This window comes from Uloborus diversus, chromosome 3, assembly GCF_026930045.1.
Source record: "Uloborus diversus isolate 005 chromosome 3, Udiv.v.3.1, whole genome shotgun sequence".
NCBI lineage: Eukaryota > Metazoa > Arthropoda > Arachnida > Araneae > Uloboridae > Uloborus > Uloborus diversus.
The window spans coordinates 98,851,396-98,872,287 of NC_072733.1; the positions used below are offsets into that span (position 1 = coordinate 98,851,396).

Below are 20,892 nucleotides of genomic sequence, written 5' to 3' on the forward strand. Positions count from 1 at the left end.
GTATTTTCTGTTCATTTCACCCCATCTGAATTATTTGGAATATTTTTATCAACAAAGAGTAGAATGCCAATTCTTATAGTTTTCTCTATTTTATAGATAGAATTTCCAATAAATAAGCCTAATATTATATGATTGAAACAGGGGTGTTTATGATCCGAAAAGATTAATTGGGATGCCGTTTCTGAAAATTTTGAGCTGCTGACAACATATTCTAAGACTGAAAAATTATTAAAAAAAAAACTTTTAAAATAGTTTTTATTAATGATTTTTGTATGTATATTTGAAGAGTTTTTCTGGGGAAGGGAGGGGGATGGGGGTCAAACTTCTTCATAGTTTCCAAACTTTTCACTGTCTTCAGAAAATTTTGCTTGAGTCCTCTATCATCCCTGGATTGAAGTCTCAAACAATGCAAACTGAAGATGACGCATTTAGCTTAAATAAATCGCAGTGATCAACTAATGCAGAAGTTTTGCAGTGAGATATATCAAGAACTAAAAAGTGAAAAACTGATAAAATAAAATGCAACTAAGTAATAGAATTAATTGATGTTTGGAATGCCAGTGATTGCTTCCCATCTTCATACCTTACAATAAAAAAGAAATGCGACAAATTGTATAAACATGTGAACAAATGATGGAGAAGAAAAATAAAAACAAATGGCGGACTCTTGGCAAAAAACTTTTTAATATAGTAACACTCCCTCAATATAGAATACGAAATGTATTTGATGAAGAATTTTATATTGATCAAAAAACAAGAAAGTTATCCAAAGTAAATGCTGATCACATTAAGAACCTGGAAAAAGAAGAAAAAAAACAGATTACCAGTGATTCTGGAAGATATGGGTTTGTTGGGGTTTCAGAGAAACTAATAATTGCTTGTTCATATGACTTTGTGTTTCTTGATTAATCAATGGAGGAATAAAAAGTTGAAAAAAATAAAAGAGAAATAGAGAGGAACTTCAAATAATTTCGAACATCTCAAAAACAGTCTTTTAGTGTACACGACACAGACAATGACACCGTGCAGATAATATATAAAAACAAATCGCTTAGCACGAAAATAAATAAAGAATTAAATATGGGTTATTATTCCAACTATTTATGAAGAAATTGAGGAAATTATAAAGCAAATGACACATGATGGTGAACAAGGTCAAGTTCTGAAATTACTGGTAAAAATAGTGAAAAATCTAGCAAAATCTACATGAAACATTTCTCAATCGATTCATTCCGAACTTTCTCAGAGTGAGGTTTTACCTGTTGTACTATGCTGGATTAATTTAGTGCACTTTCTCTGTTTACTAACTATTTGATTCTCTAATCTATTTTTTCCCTGTTATGGATTGCATTGGGACTGGAACTGAGCTACAAAATTTACGTTTCTTAAATTGTAAAGTGAACTGTGCATTATCTGGCATGCCAGAAAACTCGAATTTCAGAGCATGCTAGTCAACCTCACTTATTTCCGGCAAGCTGGCTAATGCAGAGTAATACCGTGCAACCCTGCATACTAGGGAATCACCGATTAATTGGTCATAATTGCACACTTTGTCGATTATTTATAATTGACCAAGTTTTGCCGATTGATTGGAGGAAAAAATATTTTTCAAGAAAAAAATATTATGCATACCTTCAACAAGAAACTGATGAACACATTTATGAACAATAAATGAATGTAATTTGCTGCAAACGTTACTTTAGAACTGCAGTATTGAAGTGTACAGGGCAAAAACAAATAGTTTAGAAAGCGAATAAAACTGAATGAAATATTCAAAAATAATTCTCACAGCTGAAGTTCACACGATACTGCAAAAAATAATTAAATTACGGGACTTTTAAAATGGAATGCAAAAAATATTTATCCCCCTCCTTAGTCCCCCCCCCCCCCCATCTCCTACACTTTTCATATTATATGCCTTGCAGTTGCTTTTAAATTTTATGCTATTAATGTAATTTAAAATAGGCTGAAAGAATTTGCACAAAATTTTGAAATTATTTTTGAAAAATTTAGAAAGAGGAGAAAAATTGTCTCTCAGAAATAAAGTGCTAACTGTTCCTAAAGTCAAAAAAAAAAAGAAAGAAAGAAAAAAGTGACGGAGGTATTGATAGCATAAAAAATAATCATTATGATCATTAATCGACCAGAGCCGATTAATTGGCTGATTATCAACAGCCAATTAATCGGTAATCGGCCAATTTGCTTATTGGTGCACTTCTAGTGCATACATAAATATATACATACACACTAGATTGTCAGCTGCTTTCACTATTTATGCAACAGATATTATATTTTAATTGTCTGCACATTAGTTTCATTGTTGAAAATGTTTCATTGCAACTGCACATCTCCCTCTTTTTGATGTGACCATTTTTTACTATACAGTGCAAATAAAAAGTAAACAAAAAATATGCATGATTTTTTAAGTATTACATTAATAGCAGAGTCAATGAAGGTAAAAAAATAGGCTTTGTCGCAACTAATTTAGGGAAAACTGAATTTTTGCAGGATGTTAGTACATAAAGTATACACTAAAAAATCCCAAAGTCCCGACTCCTACCCCTCTTGCTTTCCCCCACCCCCTCCGAAACTTTGCAATATCAGTACTATGATTATACGCTTTTTCTGTCGCAACTAATTAGGGGAAAGCTAAATTTTGCCAAGATGTTAGTACATAAAGTATTCACTTTAAAAAAACCACAAAGTCCCGAACCCCCCACCTCTCCCCCCCCCCCCCACCTGCTCCGAAACGCTGCAAGAGCAGTGCTATGATTATACTTTTTTCATGTCGCAACTAATTAAGAGAAAGCTGAATTTTGGCAGAACATTAGTAAATAACGAAAACATTAAAAACACAAAAAGTCCAGACCCCTACCCCTCTTGCTTTCCTCCCCAACCTCTCCAAAACACTTAGACCATCAAGAGCAGTACTATGATTATACGCTTTTCTTTTAGCAACTAATTATTCGGATAAAGCTGAATTTTTGCACGATGTTAGTACATAAAGTGTACACTAAAACCTTGACAGTCCCGACCCTAACCTCTCTTGCAGCTCCCTCCCCCCTCCTTCCGAAACATTGCACACTGATCAGTTCAGTACTATGATTATACGCGTACAGCTTGAAAATTTATGATGTTACCGGAATGTTCCTTTTTTTATTTCACTCCTAACAATATTGTAAACCAGTGGTACCCAACCTAAGGCCCAGGTGCCGTATCTATTCCGCGAAGCTGATTCGTGTTGCCCATTCTTTTGTGAAATGTTACAACTCGAAGAGCACGATTAATGACAATGTTACAAATTGTTAGCCAAATATTTATAAATTGGTTTCTGAAAACATTGTTGGGGACCACTGTTATACACAAATTCTGAAACATACATTTTTTATGTAGATAGCTCAGTTTCACCATTTTACCAACATAATCATAAGCAGAAAACTCACAACAAAAACCAAAAAGTAACTTCAACAAATTAATAGCTTTTTATCATTACGTCTTGAAAAGAAATGTTTGAACAAAATTTATAGATAATAATATGATAACAATCATTTTCTTGAAATGGATCAACAATGTAATGATGTTCACTTAAAGTTTTTACTACCATAATGCAATTATTTGTTACAAAAGTTTATAATTTGTTTGCTTCGGCTATAGTCTACAAAATAATGTTAATGCTTGGCTAACTATTTAAGCTTTAAATAAATCAGGAACAATATATTTTAATGGAGATTATTTTCTCGCAGCGGATATTATTAACGTTTAATATTACTTTTGGCTATATTTTTAAGTCTTATATAAGGGGTCATCTTCTAATATTTTGTTGGTTTGGTCCGAAATATTGTTACAGTTTATTCCACTAGAGTGTCCACACATAGACGTGCAATCGAACCTAGCTTTACGAGTGATACAGTTTGAAACACATAATGTTTTCAATTGCAAGATATTAATTGGAGAAGTTCACTTGAAGCAGAGGTAATCTTCATGAACTCAGGAATCAGTCTGTTGCATGAAGTATAATGCCAACCCCACTATTCTGGGGGACGTTTAAAACCTAACCAAGTTTGAATCTGGTGTTGACCCTAAAAACTCTGGTGGAGACCTTAAAAAGATGTTGACGAGTGACATCTGAAGTTGGTGGAAGTTTTGATAAATCACACAACTTTTTTTCAAACTTGGTTAGGTTTAAAATTCCAGCAGAAAAATGGGTTTGGAAATATATTTCAAGCAACAGACTGATTCCTAAGATCATGACAATTACCTCTGCTCCAAGTGAAATTCTCCTACTCATGTCTTGCAAATGTAAAACATTGTGTTACTAACTGTAGCTGTGGTAAAACTGGGTTCGATTTTACGTCTATGTGTGAACACTGTAGTGGAATGCATTGTAACAATATTTCAGACCAAGCCAACACACTGTTAGATGACCCCTTATTAAAGAAAATGTAGTTATAAAAACTTGATGCTTTTTTCTTCTTTTTGAATGCAACCTGTTTTTTAGAAACCAGTTGCAACATAGTCCTCGAGTTGTAACATTTTGCAAAACAACGGTTAACGCTGATCAGTTTCATGGCCCGGATGTGACCCACAGGCCATAAGTTGGGCACCACTGGTTTATAATACTGTAAGAAGTAAAATAAAAAAAAAGGAATACTTCGGTATCATCATTAATTTTCGAGCTGTAAGCGTATAATCATAATGCTGCTTTTGCAATGTTTCGGACGTGGCGGGGGGGGGGAGCAATAGGGGTAGGGACTTAGTGTTTTTTTAGTGCATACTTTGTGTTACATCTCAACTCAAGAAGTAATGCGCATGTGGCGCCATCGCAGTTGTTAAAAGGCTCGCTCATTCTGCTTCGGCAGTCGTTACCTGAAGACTCCGGTGCAGGTACACCGAGATTTGTTTATACAGTATGTTTTAGTTACTTAATAAAAAATGTTCTACCTTCGTTTTATCAATTTACCTTTTTAAAAATACAGTCCACTATATTCAACCAGTGAACCTTACCAAAGTGGTCCGCCTAGCCGGACAGAAATACCGAAAATATGGTAACCGTCATAGAGAAAGTTCCAACTATGATAAACCGTCAAAGAGGAATTCTCAAAGGAAGAGTTACAAGAATTGAAAATTTCCTAAATACTGTTGATTTGGAAGAAGAAACTGAAGTTCAACTGACAGTCAAATTAGAAGCCCTGAAAGAAATTCTAAGAGATTTGAAGACCCTTCAAACAGAGGTACTTGGGCTATCGGATAGCGTTGACATAACGGAAAACCTTCAGGCATTTGAAGAAATTGAAATTTCGGTTGAGAATGCAGAGGTTAAGAATCCGAGCTCTCCTCTCTCAAATTCATAAAAACGCCAATTCTCAGATTAGTACTAATGTATCGGCTACGCAGAATGTACCTATCACTAAAACTAAATATAAACTGCCAGAAATTCCCTTACCCATTTTTACCGGCAAATATGAGGAATTTCAAAATTTCATTACGCAATTCAAAGCCTTAATCCATGAAAACGAGCAATTAAATGACACGCAAAAGCTATTTTACCTTAAATCTGCGTTAAAAGGTCAAGCTCAGTCTTTGCAAACCTCGGAAGACACTTACGATTCTTTAATGAATGCCTTAACTTCCCGTTTTGAAAATAAAAGACTTGTTGTCAATGCCCATATTCAAAATTTATTCAACCTAGAAAAAATAAACAATGAATCTCCAAAAGAATTACGAAATTTAATAGATAATTTCAAAAAAAATCTATGCGCTTTAAAGGTGCTAGAATTTGATCAAAATAACCTATCAGAAATACTTTTGTCTCATTTATTTTTACAAAAGGTTGATAAAGAATCTTCTAAACAGTATCAAATGTCTCTTAAAGGTAAAGATGTTGAAAGCTTCGATCAATTGCTAGACTTTTTTGAAACTAGGGTGTCAATATTAGAAACCGTGAGTAAAAATACACAAATTAAACAACCTCTTAAAAACCTTGGCCCTTCGTCGCAAAAAAGCAAAGCGTTTATAGTTCAAAATAAAAATAATAAACCGAGGGTATGTGTTTTGTGTAAAAACCACACATTGTTTTGGTGCGTTGGATTTCATGACATGAGTGCATCTGAAAAATTGAAATTTGTGGAGCAAAAAGGACTTTGCAAAAATTGCCTTAATGCTCATGTGGGGATCTGTAAATCAAAATATGTGTGCTCTGTTTGCAAAGGCAAACATAATACCTTGTTGCATGATTGTTTAGGTGAAGTTTATCATACCATAATTGTTTCTGACTCAGAAGGTCGCAATTTACGTAACCTTTCGGACTCCTCGCAAGGAAGTTCTACTGTTTCTGTAGGTCAGCAAAGTAAATTTGACAGCAAAACAAGTGCGACTTTAGTATCTCGCACACAACAAATAGGTAATTTGATGACAAAATTAAATGTGTTTGTTTTAGGAAAGGGCAACAGTTGCGTGGAAGTGACTTCGTTAAGTGATTCATGCTCTGATATAAATCTCATGACGTAAAAATTAGCATATTTCTTGGGACTTAAGAAATTGCTAGTCAAGAATTTGTCTTTAAGTGGAATTGGTGACCATTCTGTACCAATAAAGTACAAGGTCATTTGCTGCATTAGCAATGCAGATAGAACTTTTGAAAAACAGATCGAGTGTTTTCTTGTTCCGCAAATCGCGGCAAAAATTCCGCCTAAGTCTCTTACTATAAACGAATGTCAAATTCCTAGTCACATTGTGTTGGCTTGTCCAAATTTTTGTAAGAGTACGGATATAAAATTCTTGTTAAATAGTAGCTTGTTTTTTGAAATTTTGCGACCGGAAAAACTGTATTCTAAGGATAAGAAATTAATATTTCAGGACAGTGTTTTCGGGTACCTGTGTACTAACAGCACATTACAGGAAACAGATTTAATTAACTGTTATCTCACGCAAAATTCTAAGTTAGATATTTCTTTGGAAAATTTCTTTAAAATCAAGTCTTTTCCCGGAGATAATATTGAACCGACTAAAACGGAAGACGAAAAGTTTTGTGAGGAACATTTTGTTAGAACTCACTCTAGAGATAGCACAGGTAGATATATCGTAAAATATCCAATGAGGGAGAACGCGGAATCGTTATTAGGTTTTTCAAAAGTTACTGCAGAAAAACGATTGAATAGTATTTGGGCCAAATTGAATAAAAACCATACTATGGAAAATTTGTACCGTGATTTTTTGGCTGAATATTTATCGTTGGGTCATATGGAAGAAGTGGAGGATGTCGAAGCTGATGAAAAACCGGGTAGGGTATATTATATCCCACATCACCCAATATTTAAACCGGAAAATAAATCTACACCTCTGCGGGTAGTCTTTAATGCTTCCGAAAAAACCTCGTCAGGATATTCTTTGAATTCCATTCTTCTATTCGGGGGAACTATTCAGCAGGATTTGTTTTCGATTGTGCTAAGATTTCGTAAGCATAAAATTGCCTTTTGTGGGGATATTCGTAAAATGTACCGTCAGATACTAGTGCATGAGTCGCAAAGAGATTTGCAAAGAATTCTCTGGAAAGATAGCTGTCAGGCCCCTGTAAAAATATACAGGCTTACTACTGTATCCTACGGTATTTGCTCGGCCCCTTTTCTCGCGACCCGTGTGTTGCAGGCTTTAGCGGATGATGAAAAATCGGATTTTCCTATCACTTCAGATATTTTGCGTAATGACACATATGTTGACATCTTAACAGGTGCAGCGTCTGTAGATGCCACAAAACAGTCATTAATATCATTGCGTAATCTTTTAAACAGAGGAGGGTTCGAATTACATAAAATTATATCAAACTCTACAAGAATTATGGCTGATGAAGAAAATGCTAAATTATTGTTTGACTTTTCTCAACCTGTGAAAACTTTGGGAATGTTATGGAGACGTGATACCTACAACTTCACTTTTGACATCACGTATGAAATTAAGGACATGTTCACCAAACGAGAAGTCTTATCTACTATCTCTAAACTCTTTGATCCCCTTGGACTAGTAGGTCCAGTTCTCACCAAGGTGAAGCTTATAATGCAAAGTCTATGGACACTGAAGTTGAACTGGGATGAGTCGTTGCCGAAGGATGTGATGCAAGAATGGACTTCATTTCTCGCTCAGCTCCGGCAAGTTGATCAACTTAGTGTAAAAAGATCAGTGATTGCCGATAACACCGATGCTTTTGAAATTCATGCATTTTCGGATGCATCTCAACGTGCATATGGGGCAGTTATTTACTTGCGTTGTGCTGATACGTCTGGAAATTTCACAACCAGACTTTTGTGCAGCAAATCTAGAATATGCCCTTTAAAGATGTTAACCTTTCCCAGACTTGAACTTTGTGGAGCTCTGCTGCTGGCGCGACTGGTGAATAAGATTTCTCTTATTCTGGAGCTGCCAATATCAAAAACTTTTTGCTGAACGGATTCTAGTATTGTGTTATGGTGGATCAACACGCCCGTGACAAATCTCAAGACTTACGTCGCCAATCGGGTGGCGGAGATTGTGAACTTAACCGGTAATTACAGTTGGCGGTGGGTGAATTCGAAAAATAACCCGGCTGATTTGATCTCGAGAGGTACCACAGTCAAGGACCTCGTTTCGAATGAACTTTGGTGGAATGGTCCGGAGTTTTTACAAGGTGAACTGCCATCAACTGAGAATTGTGATTTTTCTTGTAATCCTGCTTATGAACTAGAACTTGAGAACTTTAACATTAATACATTTCTTATTTTAGAAAATGATGAATTTTTTGAATATTTGTTAAATGTAACTAATGATTATTTTAAATTATTGAGAATTTTAAGGTTTATTCTCGTATTTTATCGGAAATGTAGAAAGGAAGAAAGAAGTCATTCCACCCTCTCTTTGGATGACTTGCAAAGAGCTCGAGCCATTCTTGTTAATAAGGTGCAAGTAAGGCATTTTGGACCTGAACTTACGGCCTTAAAGAATGGAAAAGGTATTTTGGGCTCAAGTAAAATTTCGTCCCTAAATCCCTTTGTGGATTCAAATGATAATTTAAGAGTAGGAGGACGCCTTACTAAAGCTCAAATAGAGTTTAATGCCAAGCATCAGTTAATCCTTCCTCAACATAGCAAATTAACTTATTTAATTTTTGAAAGTTTTCATAAAAGGTACTTTCATATTGGTGCGCAGGGATTGCTTCATTTTGTGAGGCTGCAATTTTGGCCTATTAATGGCAAAAGCATTGCAAGAAAGATTGTGCATAACTGTAATGTTTGTTTCAAAAATAACCCAAGTTCGCCATTGCAATTAATGGGAGAATTGCCTTCTGAACGAGTAAACCCAGTTGCCCCCTTTGTCAATAGTGGTGTCGATTTTTGTGGACCATTTCAAATTCGCGTAAGTAACCTTTGAAAGGCAAAAATTGTTAATGTATACGTTTCTATTTTTATATGTCTTTCTACAAAGGCCATTCACTTGGAGATTGTTTCCGATTTAACCTCTGAGGCGTTTATTGCTTCTCTGAAGAGGTTTATCTCCAGGCGGGGAAAAATTTCAAGCATTATCAGTGATAACGCAACCAATTTTAAGGGCGCGAATTCTGAAATTAAGAAGTTACTGGCACAAGCAGACACGCCTACCTCAACCTTAAATAACTATTTATTGTCTGAAGAAATTGTTTGGAAAAATATTCCTCCTTGTTCTCCTCATTTTGGAGGGCTATGGGAATCAGGTGTGAAATCCTTTAAGCATCATTTAAAACGGACCGTAGGTAATAATAAATTAAGTTTCGAGGAATTTACCACTGTAATGGTTCAGATAGAAGCAATTCTGAATTCCCGTCCACTTACTCCTTTATCAACCGATGTGAACGAATATGAAGTTTTGACCCCTGGTCATTTTTTAATTGGCCGCCCACTACTTGCACTTCCAGAGCCAAATTTAAAGGACATTCCAGAAAGTAAATTGTCTAAGTGGCAAAAATTAACAAATTATGTTCAAGTAATTTGGAAACGATGGCAGACTGATTATTTGAATCACTTACAGCAGCATAACAAGTGGCCATTTGCTAAGGATAATGTTGAAGTTGGTACGATGGTACTTTTAAAGGAACCCAACGTACCCCCGTTACAGTGGCCACTTGGTCGTATTTTGGAAACTATAAAGGGTTCAGATAACAAAATAAGAGTTGTAAAAATTAGAACTTCTAATGGTATTTTCACTCGATCTATTTCTAAAATTTGCATTTTACCAACTCAGTAAAGGTTATTTTTGGGTATTAAAATTTGCTATTTACAATTTTTTAAACTGCTTTAAATGTTTACCTCTTATATATAATTTTGAAGTAGCTTTGTTATGTCACTATGTTCATATCCTGTGATAAATTTTGATTGTTTTTGAAATGTATGTTATGTATGATTGGTTTTTGAAAGTTGAACCTTTCAACGCGGGCGGCATGTTACATCTCAACTCAAGAAGTAATGCGCATGTGGCGCCATCCCAGTTGTTAAAAGGCTCGCACATTCTGCTTCGGCAGTCGTTACCTTAAGACTCCGGTGCAGGTACACCGAGATTTATTTATACAGTATGTTTTAGTTACTTAATAAAAAATGTTCTACCTACGTTTTATCAATTTACCTTTTTAAAAATACAATCCACTATATTCAACCAGTGAACCTTACCACTTTGTATACTAACATCTTCAAAAAAAAAATCAGCTTTCCCTATTTAGTTGGGACAAGAAAAGTGTATAATAATAGTACTGCTCTTGCAAGGTTTCGGAATGGGTGGGGGAGGGGGAAAGAGGGGGGAAGGAGGGAGAAAGAGGGGGAAGGGGGAGAAAGAGGGGGTCGGCACTTTGTCTTATTTTAGTGTATACGTTTTGTACTAACATCTAGAAAAACATCCACTTTCCCCAAATTAATTGCGACACGAAAAGCGCATAATCATAGTGCTGCTCTTGCAATGTTTCGAAGGGGTGGAGGGGAAGCAAGAGGGGTTCGAGACTTAGTACATTTTTAAAGATTACATTGTGTATTATTATCCTGCCAAAATTCAGCTTTCCCTTAATTAGTTGCGACAAGAAAAGCGTGCAATTATAGTACTGTTTTTGCAGTGCTTCGGAGGGGGTGAGGGGGGAGAAAGAGTGGTGGGGGTCGGGACTTTGTACTTTTTGAAAGAATACATTATGTACTAACATCCTGCCAAAACTCTCTTAAGTAGTTGCAACATGAAAAGCGTATAATCATAGTACTGTTCTTGAGGTGCTTCAGAGGGGGTGAGGGGGGAGAAAGAGTGGTGGGGGTCGGAACTTTGTACTTTTTTCAAGAATACATCATGTACTAACATCCTGCCAAAACCCTGCTTTCTCTTAAGTAGTTGCAACACGAAAAGCGTATAATCAGTACTGCTCTGGCAAAGTTTCGGAGGGGGTGGGGGGAAGCAAGAGGGGTGGGGGTCGGGACTTTGTACTTTTTTCAACAATACATTATGTACTAACATCCTGCCAAAACTCAGCTTTCTCTTAAGTAGTTGCAACAGGAAAAGCGTATAATCATAGTACTGCTCTGGCAATGTTTCGGAGGGGGTGGGGGAGAAAGCAAGAGGGATGGGGGTCGGGACTTTGTATTTTTTTAGTGTATACTTTATGTAATAACAACCAGCAAAAATTTAGCTTTCCCTAAATTAGTTGCGACACGAAATCTTTATTGACTGGGCTATAAGTATTAGATTAACATTAACAAAAAACAACTTACCAAGCTTTTTCCCTTGATTTTCTTTCTTTCTATTGGCATGCACCTAATTTTAAAGAAATTCCTTTAAAAATAAAATTCCAATGAACTCAAAAATATTTGAAATGCAATCACACTTACCATAACCTCTAGTCGTTTAGATTTGTCTCTTTTATCCTTATCAACATGACACATTTGAGGAACTCCTCCAACTACAACAACCTGGTAACTGCAATACAGGGTTAGCATAAAAAAGTATCCCAGTTTTAAAATTTTATATTTCATTAACTATTATACTTAGCACTATAAATGATACACAAAAATAGAGATAAGCATTTCAAGTTTCTTTTTACTCACAAATGTTCGATGTGTGAACCTTTTGTAATGTGTGACACACATCTAACCTGCATTCTAGTTTGTTATATATATTTTGGAGTGTTTCACTGTCAATTTTTCGTAATGCTACACATATGCAATCTTTCAGTTCTTGCAATGTTGCAGACAATGGCGGTGCATAAAGTCTTTGACAAAACCCCATAAAAAAATCACATGGGGTTAGGTCTGGGGATCTAGCTGGCCAATGCATAAAAGGTAAATCACCATCACCTGCACGGCCAATCCAGCATTGTGGAATGTGCACATTTAAGTAATCACATAAATTAAAAAAAAAAAACTTGGAATGTTTATTGTTATTTTTGTGTATCATTTATAGTGGTTAGTGTAATAGATTATGAAATATAAATTTTTAAAACTGAGACATTCTTTTATGCTAACCCTATATTTAAAATCAAATTTTTAATACCAAAATTATGTAAGTACATTTTATTATGCAAACATACTGCAAATGTAGTTCAAATTAGATAATAATAATAATAAAGAAACATTTTCTTGAGTGAAAACTACACTGCAGTGCTAAGCAAAAAAGTTGTATCTGCACCTTTTATAAAAACTGAGTTACAGTCATCAGGTGGTTATTTGTTACATATTTCACCTTAATACAATATTTTAAGGTATTTTGTTAATATGATGTATGTTTGAAAAATTCTGAAAAAGTTGCATCTGAATCAAATACATGGAGGGGCAAAACTTCAAACACTTATTTTTCATTTTGAACTCGGCTGCAGGTACGACTTTTGCACTTAGCATGGAAGTACACTGAGTTAAGAAGAAAAGTTAAGCTTAAAATTATTGTACTATTGACCGAAAAAGCAGAGACTAGTTTCTTAATTGATGGAGTAAACATGTTCTTCAAAAGTAAGTAATTGACAGTATTCAAAAATTATGCAAGAAAATCATGTATTTTGTTTTTAAATAAATCTCTGAGCAGGTAACACTCCTTCAAAGAAGTTAAAATTGTGTAACCTGAAGGATAACAGTAAAAAACTAGCCTACAGGCTAATGTCTATAACTGTCTCACCTATAGAACAGTACTGTTGGTAATGTGTAACCTACAAATATATTGATGTAATATTTAATTGGTAACTTTCTAAAAAACAGATTTCCTTTTAATGACTATACAATATATTCATGCATCATATCAGTTATAATTTTTAGAAAAAATGCTTTTAAATTAGAAACTTTTTACAATTAATCCTAGTTGACACTTAGTATTTTCATGTTTTGATGTTCTTTCTAAAGTAAAAAGTAATACAGACAAATTTTCTTCTTCATAATAATTTTCTTCATTAGCAAAAAAAAAACTTTACAAAAGTAAATTTACCTGCTCATTTCTTCAGTATCCTTCGCAGTTGGAAAACTCTAGAAAAAAAATTTAAATACAATTCAGTTATTAAAACGCAACACACGCACAACTGGTTGAGCAGTACACATTTTATGAAATATTTTTTAATTGAAATGTGATTGGTAAAATCTCTTTTACAGAACATTATGTACAACATTTACCATGTTTTACAACAAAACCTGAAATTTCTCAGTGGAAAACTTTATATATACACATACAGTATATTCTCTGGTCCTGTAAATTTTAGTCTTATTCCATAGCCATAAAATTAACATTTGTAAAATTGTCTTTTGAGTTAATTGCTAATGAATATTGTAAAGTATAATAACACTATGTACTTAAAATCAAAATTCTAACACATATTGCAGTGAGCCTGAATTGAACTAGCAAATATGCTGATTTGCTAACAAAATTAAACTCAGGATACTGTTCGCCAAGACACCCCAAGTTATAACACAGACTCTTATTCAACTGGTTTAAAACATCTATATTAATACTTAAGCTTACTTACATGACTTCAAAGTTTTTGAATGCAAAAAAAAGTTTACATGATTAAGATTTAAGATAAAACTACAAAAAAAAATCATCCCCATACATTTCTTAACTCATTTTGCCATGAGTCTTTCGTTCATATTTTGAAAATTACAACAGTATGCCAAGTGCCTAAATGCATCAAATTTTGGAGCAGATAAAATTTTTTTTTCTTTTTGTATCAGTCAAGGAGAAGGAAAAGAACTTTTTTATCACTCTTGAAGCACAAGAAAGTAACTTCTATATTGCCATAGAGCTGACTCTCTTTCTCTCTCTCTCACCCTGTACCATTTTCATATTTTTAAATCGAAAAAAAATGACATTAAAATATTCATATTTACATAGGTCATACCTAGGAGCAATTTAATATATTTTAAAAAGTAAAGCTCATTCTATATTGTCGGCTCAAGAGTAACAGTAAGACATCTGATCCAAGGAATATAAATAAGCTAGCCTACTGTTGCTTTGAGGCAACCATATAACTCTTTCCATATATTATGGTCATAAAAGACTTGTTCAAAAACTTTTCTCAGCAACCAGATTTTTAAAAAAGGCTTCTTTAAAGTGAAAAGTTGCAGTAGTTGTCAAAGGCTAAAAACTTCCTTGGATTTTATATTTTGTATGAAATTTCTCTTTCCATTTCATATTTTGTAGGGCACATGAAAAAATGGTTCATTTAGTAAAAAAATAAAACTAAAGACCTTGATTTTTAAAAGTAAAAATGGAATTAAATCCTAAAATGTACTTGGTGATATTGCTAAAATCATGATTTATTGTAGAATTTCAAAAGTTAAGCATTTTGTAACAAAATGTAGCAAAAGAATCATTTAGGCACAGTTTGGCTTAGACATAGATGCCCTATTTTTTAAAAAAATTCTAGATAATTTTCACTCCAACTGACCTCTAACCCCCCCCCCCCCATGAATAGTTTTTCAAAATTTAAAAGTTCTTTCTTAATAGTGCCCTGTATTTTGTTTTTAAACCTATCAAAATGACCATAATGAAACCACGAATACCTTTCACAAATTGTTGTAAAAATGAGAAACATTTCTTGATGCTTAGCACAAAACTCAAGAGAAAAAATTTCTTTAAATGACAGGTCAAAAGACTTAATGTAAAAACAAATTACATCTAACACTCAAATTTAGTTTGAACAATGTAGTAACCTTAAAAAGTTCTTTCAAAGAGAAAATTTGTCAAGGAAGTTGATACATACGACAGATCCATGAAAAACAAAATTACTAGCCATGCATCAACAAAGCGATGACGTAAAATAAATTTATAAGTAATATATTTTTATCAGCAAAATTATTCATATTATAAATTAGAAATATCCTTGACTTGAAAAACCATTAAGCTTACTTGTTTACTTGGAGAACTTTCTAACTTTGAAGCTTTTCTTAAGAAGACAGGAGTAATATCAGAAACTCTGATGCCAGCAACTTCATTAGCAATATCTTGTACACTTGGACGTCGGCCACAAAATTCAGTGTCTACGCCATCCCAATTGTACAGGACAGTAGTATGCTTATCTACAACAATGATAATAAAAATATTGCACTAAATTTTGTAAACAACTAAAAATAATAATAAAAATTCATTAACTGTTTCATTAATTTTAAATGCTGTTAGTTCAATAAGCAGGCATGATCCTGCTGAAAAGTGGAAAAAGTGGAAATTCAAGCCAGTTAGAAAACAGAATATATTTAACAGAATTTTCACAAAAAAGACCAAAGATTTAATTGTTTTGGAATCAAATATTGTTTGAAGAAAATAAGTTTTCTGTAGCTGGTGAAAAATAAGAAGTAGTATTCTATAGTATTTCTGTTTTCTCATACTCTTGTTCATAACTCTTCAAAAAGTATTTACCCATTTCTTTACGTGATATTTATAAATGTAAAAATGAAGGTTTTTTAGGGAAAGAGAAAATACCCTTGTTGAGAGCATTGTTTATGGTGTAGTTTGGAAGAAAAACTTTTTTACTTTTGTACCAAAATAAAGCAAGAAATAGATGTTGAAAATAGAAGAGAAAAACTGAAACACTAGAAAATCAAAAACTAATTATCCAAAAATAGTGAGGGAAAAAATAATACAAAAACTGGAGACTAAAAGAGACAAGTAAAAAATAAGGGTGGGGGGATAGGCAAAAAGTGATCAACTCGAAAGACATGTTTATATCCCATGTTTCCTTTTTTCTGGAATCCAGGTCAAATTCATTAAAAAATTTCTTTGAACATCAGCCCGCTATAAAACAAGAACAGCAGTTTCACACACAATAGAGAAAAAAGAAAAAAATGAAATAGAACTTTGGCAGCAATTTTCAATTAGATTTAGAGAAATTTGTTCCAAATTGCTTTGTGTAGTAATAGTAATACACAAAGAAGTATCAAATTATGAAAAAAACTTTTAAAAGTTCATGGATTGAGCTGGTTTTGATACTAAAGGCCTCAATTCAAGTATTTGCTTTAATTTCTCTTAAATGAAAATATTGCTTTTTAAAATCACTTTCATTACCTCCATGCAGGTAATGACTAGATTTCAATCAATTGACTTATTAAAAATATTTTTTATTTTTGTCGAGCAGGACAGTTATTTTTTCTTTTTTTGAAATAATTGACACAATCATTGAAAGCAAGTAAGAGTTGATTTGTGAGAACAAAGTTTTAAAAAATTGATGACGGAAAAAAATCTAAAAAAGTTATTCTTCAAACACATTTGCTAAAAACTTTCGTCTTACAAAGACTAGAACATATTCATCCAATAAACAGTTCAACTGATGCAATGTTTAAGAGGGTTTTGATGCAAGATGAGGTTTTATCTTTGAGGCAACATCTGATTTTGTAAGCAATACCATCTGCTCATCATACATTCTCTCTCTCTCTCCCCCCCCCCCTTTTTTCAACATCTATATTTAAGTTGCTGTGAACATCTACATTGGAATCATAACTAAATACAGCGTGACTTTTTTCTTCCACTCAAATATCCCACAAATTCAAAAAGTATATGTAATAAATTTAAAGTAATTCATATTTACCTGCAATCTGAGAATCAATGCTTGAACAATCTGATAAAGTATCATTTTTGGAGGAACTAGCAAACTCATCTGAAGTTTCTTTTCTTGAAATGCAACTCTCTTCTGTTTTACTTAAACTTTTATTTTCAAACATAGAGCATTCTTCTTCTTGCAGTGGAAGAGTTTCAAAAGCAGCAAGACCAATATCCCCAGAAAGCAAGTCATCTGCATTTGATGTAACAGGAACAAGCAATGCTTTGGCTGAATCTTTCTCTTCTACATTTATCTCAGCTTCATCTTTGCTTTTAAGGTTTTCAAGCTGGTCCTCAGATTTCAGGTTAGGAACGTTTAATTTGTGGCATGCAGGATCATGAGATATACTACGGCCAAAATTTTCACTAGTTTTTATACGAGGAACTCCATTTACAAGATCTTCAATATTTATTGGTGGCTTTAAAACTGTTGGAGAAGCCCCACTAACAGTAGCACGCCTTTGCACAGCAGCTGGAGACATGTATGGAAATAATCTACGATGCAAGGACATTTCAGGAGTTAAAATTAGATGACTTCCAGTAGCATCTGCTGGAAGAAATGCCGAATCGTCATCATCATCATCATTAAAGTCATCTCTGAAATTAAAAAAGATAAAATGAAAACAAACAATCCTTCAAAAGATAAAAATTATGTATCTATAAAATATCCATGAAATTAAAACAGTAATAGGAATAAATTGAAATATATATCGGCACAAAACATTAATTGAAGAGTATAATTATTAAAGTCTGTATTTCAATACATGACACAAAAACATGAAATATTTTCATACTGTGTGAGGAGGGAAAGGTACAGGGAATATACTACATGCCATTATTTATATCTCATATGCAGATTCATGTATAATTTTGGATACAACATTTTTTGTTCTAAAATTAAAACAAAACAAAATCACTCAAAAACAATGTACATAGAAAATAATTTCCAATTTTTCAGGATGTTTCAATGATGTAGCAGATTCTAGAAGAAACAATTCATTACAAAACTAAATTTTCATAACCCTTTTATAACGCAACTTAAATGGAAAAACATGTTTTGGGGATTTGTCTAAATCACATTACATGATAAATTAAATAATAGATAAACCTAAATACAGACAAATATTGTTTCATATATCATGAGTTTGACATTATATAATGTGCTGCAAAGTGTATTTGGCTGTTAACCTTTTTTTTTTTCTTTTTCAAAAACAGATGACATCAAGTCCTTCTTTGCAACTCTTAGAAGCTGGTGTGTTTTTATAAGAAAGAAAACATGAAGGGGTATTAAAAAGAGTGGATTAGAGAGATACTATTTCAGAATTTTCCGAGCCTTCTCAAACAGCAAATTCGGAAGTTTTCCCTCCAACTGTCGCGAAGGATTTTTAAAGTTGACAGGAGATAACTAGTATTTGACTGGATATAATCCTCCAATTTCCACTAGTCTGTAAGTATATTCAAAAATTCTTTTAAAATACTACAACGAAAACACAATTGTTTGATATGCTTTAACAATATATTTTGGATAAAAATCGAAGTATGCTTGTTGTAAAAGTTTAGACACTATTATGAGCTTCTGTGAATTTTTGTTGGCATAAGCAAATTTAAAAGAGATGACATCACAGACCTCTTGTACTTAAGGTCTGCCAATGATAACACTTGGTAGTCCAAATGTTGCTGGCTAAACAGATTCAAGCCGATGAGGTTACTAAGATTTGACAGTTCAAAGCTGAAATTAACCTTGTTCCTAAAATTTCGGCTAGTATTCATTGATCAAATAAATCTATTTATTGAGTTTTATCAAGTGACTGCAAATATAAAGCAAAAAGCAGATCTGGGAAGCCGCATGTGACGAATAAATGTGATGATCATCAGACCCAAAGGCAAGCAAGTACCCAACAAATCATTGTTTGTGAAGTTCACAGGTCCTCGAGACTTTTGGTATTAAAGGATATGATTTGTAGACGAATTTTGAAAACAGGAACAATGGCACTGTTGGCCCCGCTTAATCGAATATTGTCGGTTCCAAGAAATATTATTCTATTGTGCGGGGTATTTGATTAAGCAGGGAAACTTTCTTTCCCTTTCTAAATTGACAATATTTGTCTTAAAACGAGTAATATTAAAAAATCAATAGCTATATAAAGGAATTAATGTCATTGGTGAAAAGTTTTTGAAATAACCTAAGTAAACAACAAAATAATTTAATAAATAGTTTAATAATTAGTATATATATGTTATAAGTACGTATAAAAATTATTTCATTTAATTATCGTCTGTGCATTTCTTTTTTTTTTCTTTTGGAATGTCCATGACAAAAGAAACTGTATAGGATAGTGGAATCGTTTTGATGGAATATGAATCGTGTTTCTCTTGCACGTTGACAGCGAAAAATATTACTTTACATTTTACGTTAATAATTGTTCTTACCTCTTTCCTTCCAGTTATAGCCAAAATAGCCAAAAATATCTACTACTGTCCCTTCCCATAATAGCCCAAATCAGCCCTAATGCATTAGCTTTCCCAAGAAGAGTGAAATCGCTCCGACAGGTTTCAATGCCCCTCCCGTGAAAATGCTACCTGGCTCTTGTCAAAGGCCTGGTGTTACCTGTCAGCGCAGTGAAGAGGTTGGAATGTCTGAGAGGGGGAAAGCATTCGCACATGGATTTAGGCTATCTGCTAGGGAAGGAAAGGACAAATAAGAAAATTTTGCTTGGGAAGAAAAGAGTTAATTTATTCAAAAATTTTCTCAGCAAAAATATTTCCAAAAGCTTATCAATATTGTTCGATTATCCAGGGAAATTATTTGATTAAGCAGAGGGCTTTAACATTGCCTCTATGGGAAATATTTGGTTCCTGGAGGTTTTATTCCTATAAGCGGGAAATTCATTTATCTGTTACCCGATTAAGCAGGGCTGACAGTACGCTGTAAAATGAAGGAAAAAAAACAACTCTAAAGTCAAATCATAAGTCACAAATCCCAAAGCAGAATACTTGACGATGTTCTGCAACGTAAAATCATTTGACCAAAACTGTTCTACAAGCACTTCAAGCATTTTATACACAAGCAACCAATGTGACCTTTTCCACAAATCGGAAGCCCCAACTCAAAATCGTTTCACACAGGAGGGGGAGGCGTGTCAGTTTTTAAAACTTCACCGTTGCTATGTATTTCTATGGAACCTAAACCGATTGAGATTCTCCAAAAATAATTTATTCGCTTTCTTAAATGCATAGAAAGAGCAAAGATACAAAATTTTATAAAAATCCGAACAGAAGAGTCAGACCACTTTTTTTTTTTTTTGGTTAATTTTACATGGCATGAAGGAGCAATTAAAATAATGTTAATAAATAAATTAATAAAATAATAAATAAATGAGTCGAGTTGGGGTAATATAATAAAACACTTGAAAACTTTTGAAATAATTGAAATATTTTCAGGATGCAAAAGAATTGAAATCTCAAACAAGACGCACAATCTTCGGCAATGAATGTGTTTCAATGTCAGCATGTTTCCAAAAAATACGTTTATGGAGGAAATTGTAGCGGATGTAGATCGATTGGGAAAAATAAAGAAAAGGGGAACCAAAAACGCTAGAAAAATCATAACCTTTTCAGATTTAGAACATGATATTCCTGCAGAAACCTGCCAATTTTGCACAAAATCTGCAGACTTTTTTAAGTTTAAAATAAATCTGAAGTTTCTGCGGATGACTTATCAAATTCAACATTTTTCGGGAGTTTTCCTCTGAATTTTCGTAATTTCTGAGAATTTTAGCTTTTCTTCTATTTTAAAGAGACCTACAGAATTTGTGCAAAATTCTATCTTGAGTTGAAAGATGTTTGCAGAAAATCTGCAGT

The 20,892-nt window shown here is 33.5% G+C and overlaps 1 protein-coding gene across 1 annotated transcript in view; it reads right to left on the reverse strand.

The window, feature by feature from the left end:
• LOC129218867 (uncharacterized) overlaps positions 1 to 20,892 on the reverse strand; it is a 191,709-nt gene that overhangs the window by 69,942 nt on the left and 100,875 nt on the right. Inside the window, exons 10-14 of the mRNA XM_054853188.1 lie at positions 17,021 to 17,626; positions 15,349 to 15,518; positions 13,435 to 13,472; positions 11,856 to 11,943; positions 11,739 to 11,781 (exon numbers count right to left, since the gene is read on the reverse strand). Of these exons, the coding sequence (XP_054709163.1) occupies positions 11,739 to 11,781; positions 11,856 to 11,943; positions 13,435 to 13,472; positions 15,349 to 15,518; positions 17,021 to 17,626 (945 nt within the window). The remainder of the gene's footprint in view (positions 1 to 11,738; positions 11,782 to 11,855; positions 11,944 to 13,434; positions 13,473 to 15,348; positions 15,519 to 17,020; positions 17,627 to 20,892) is intronic.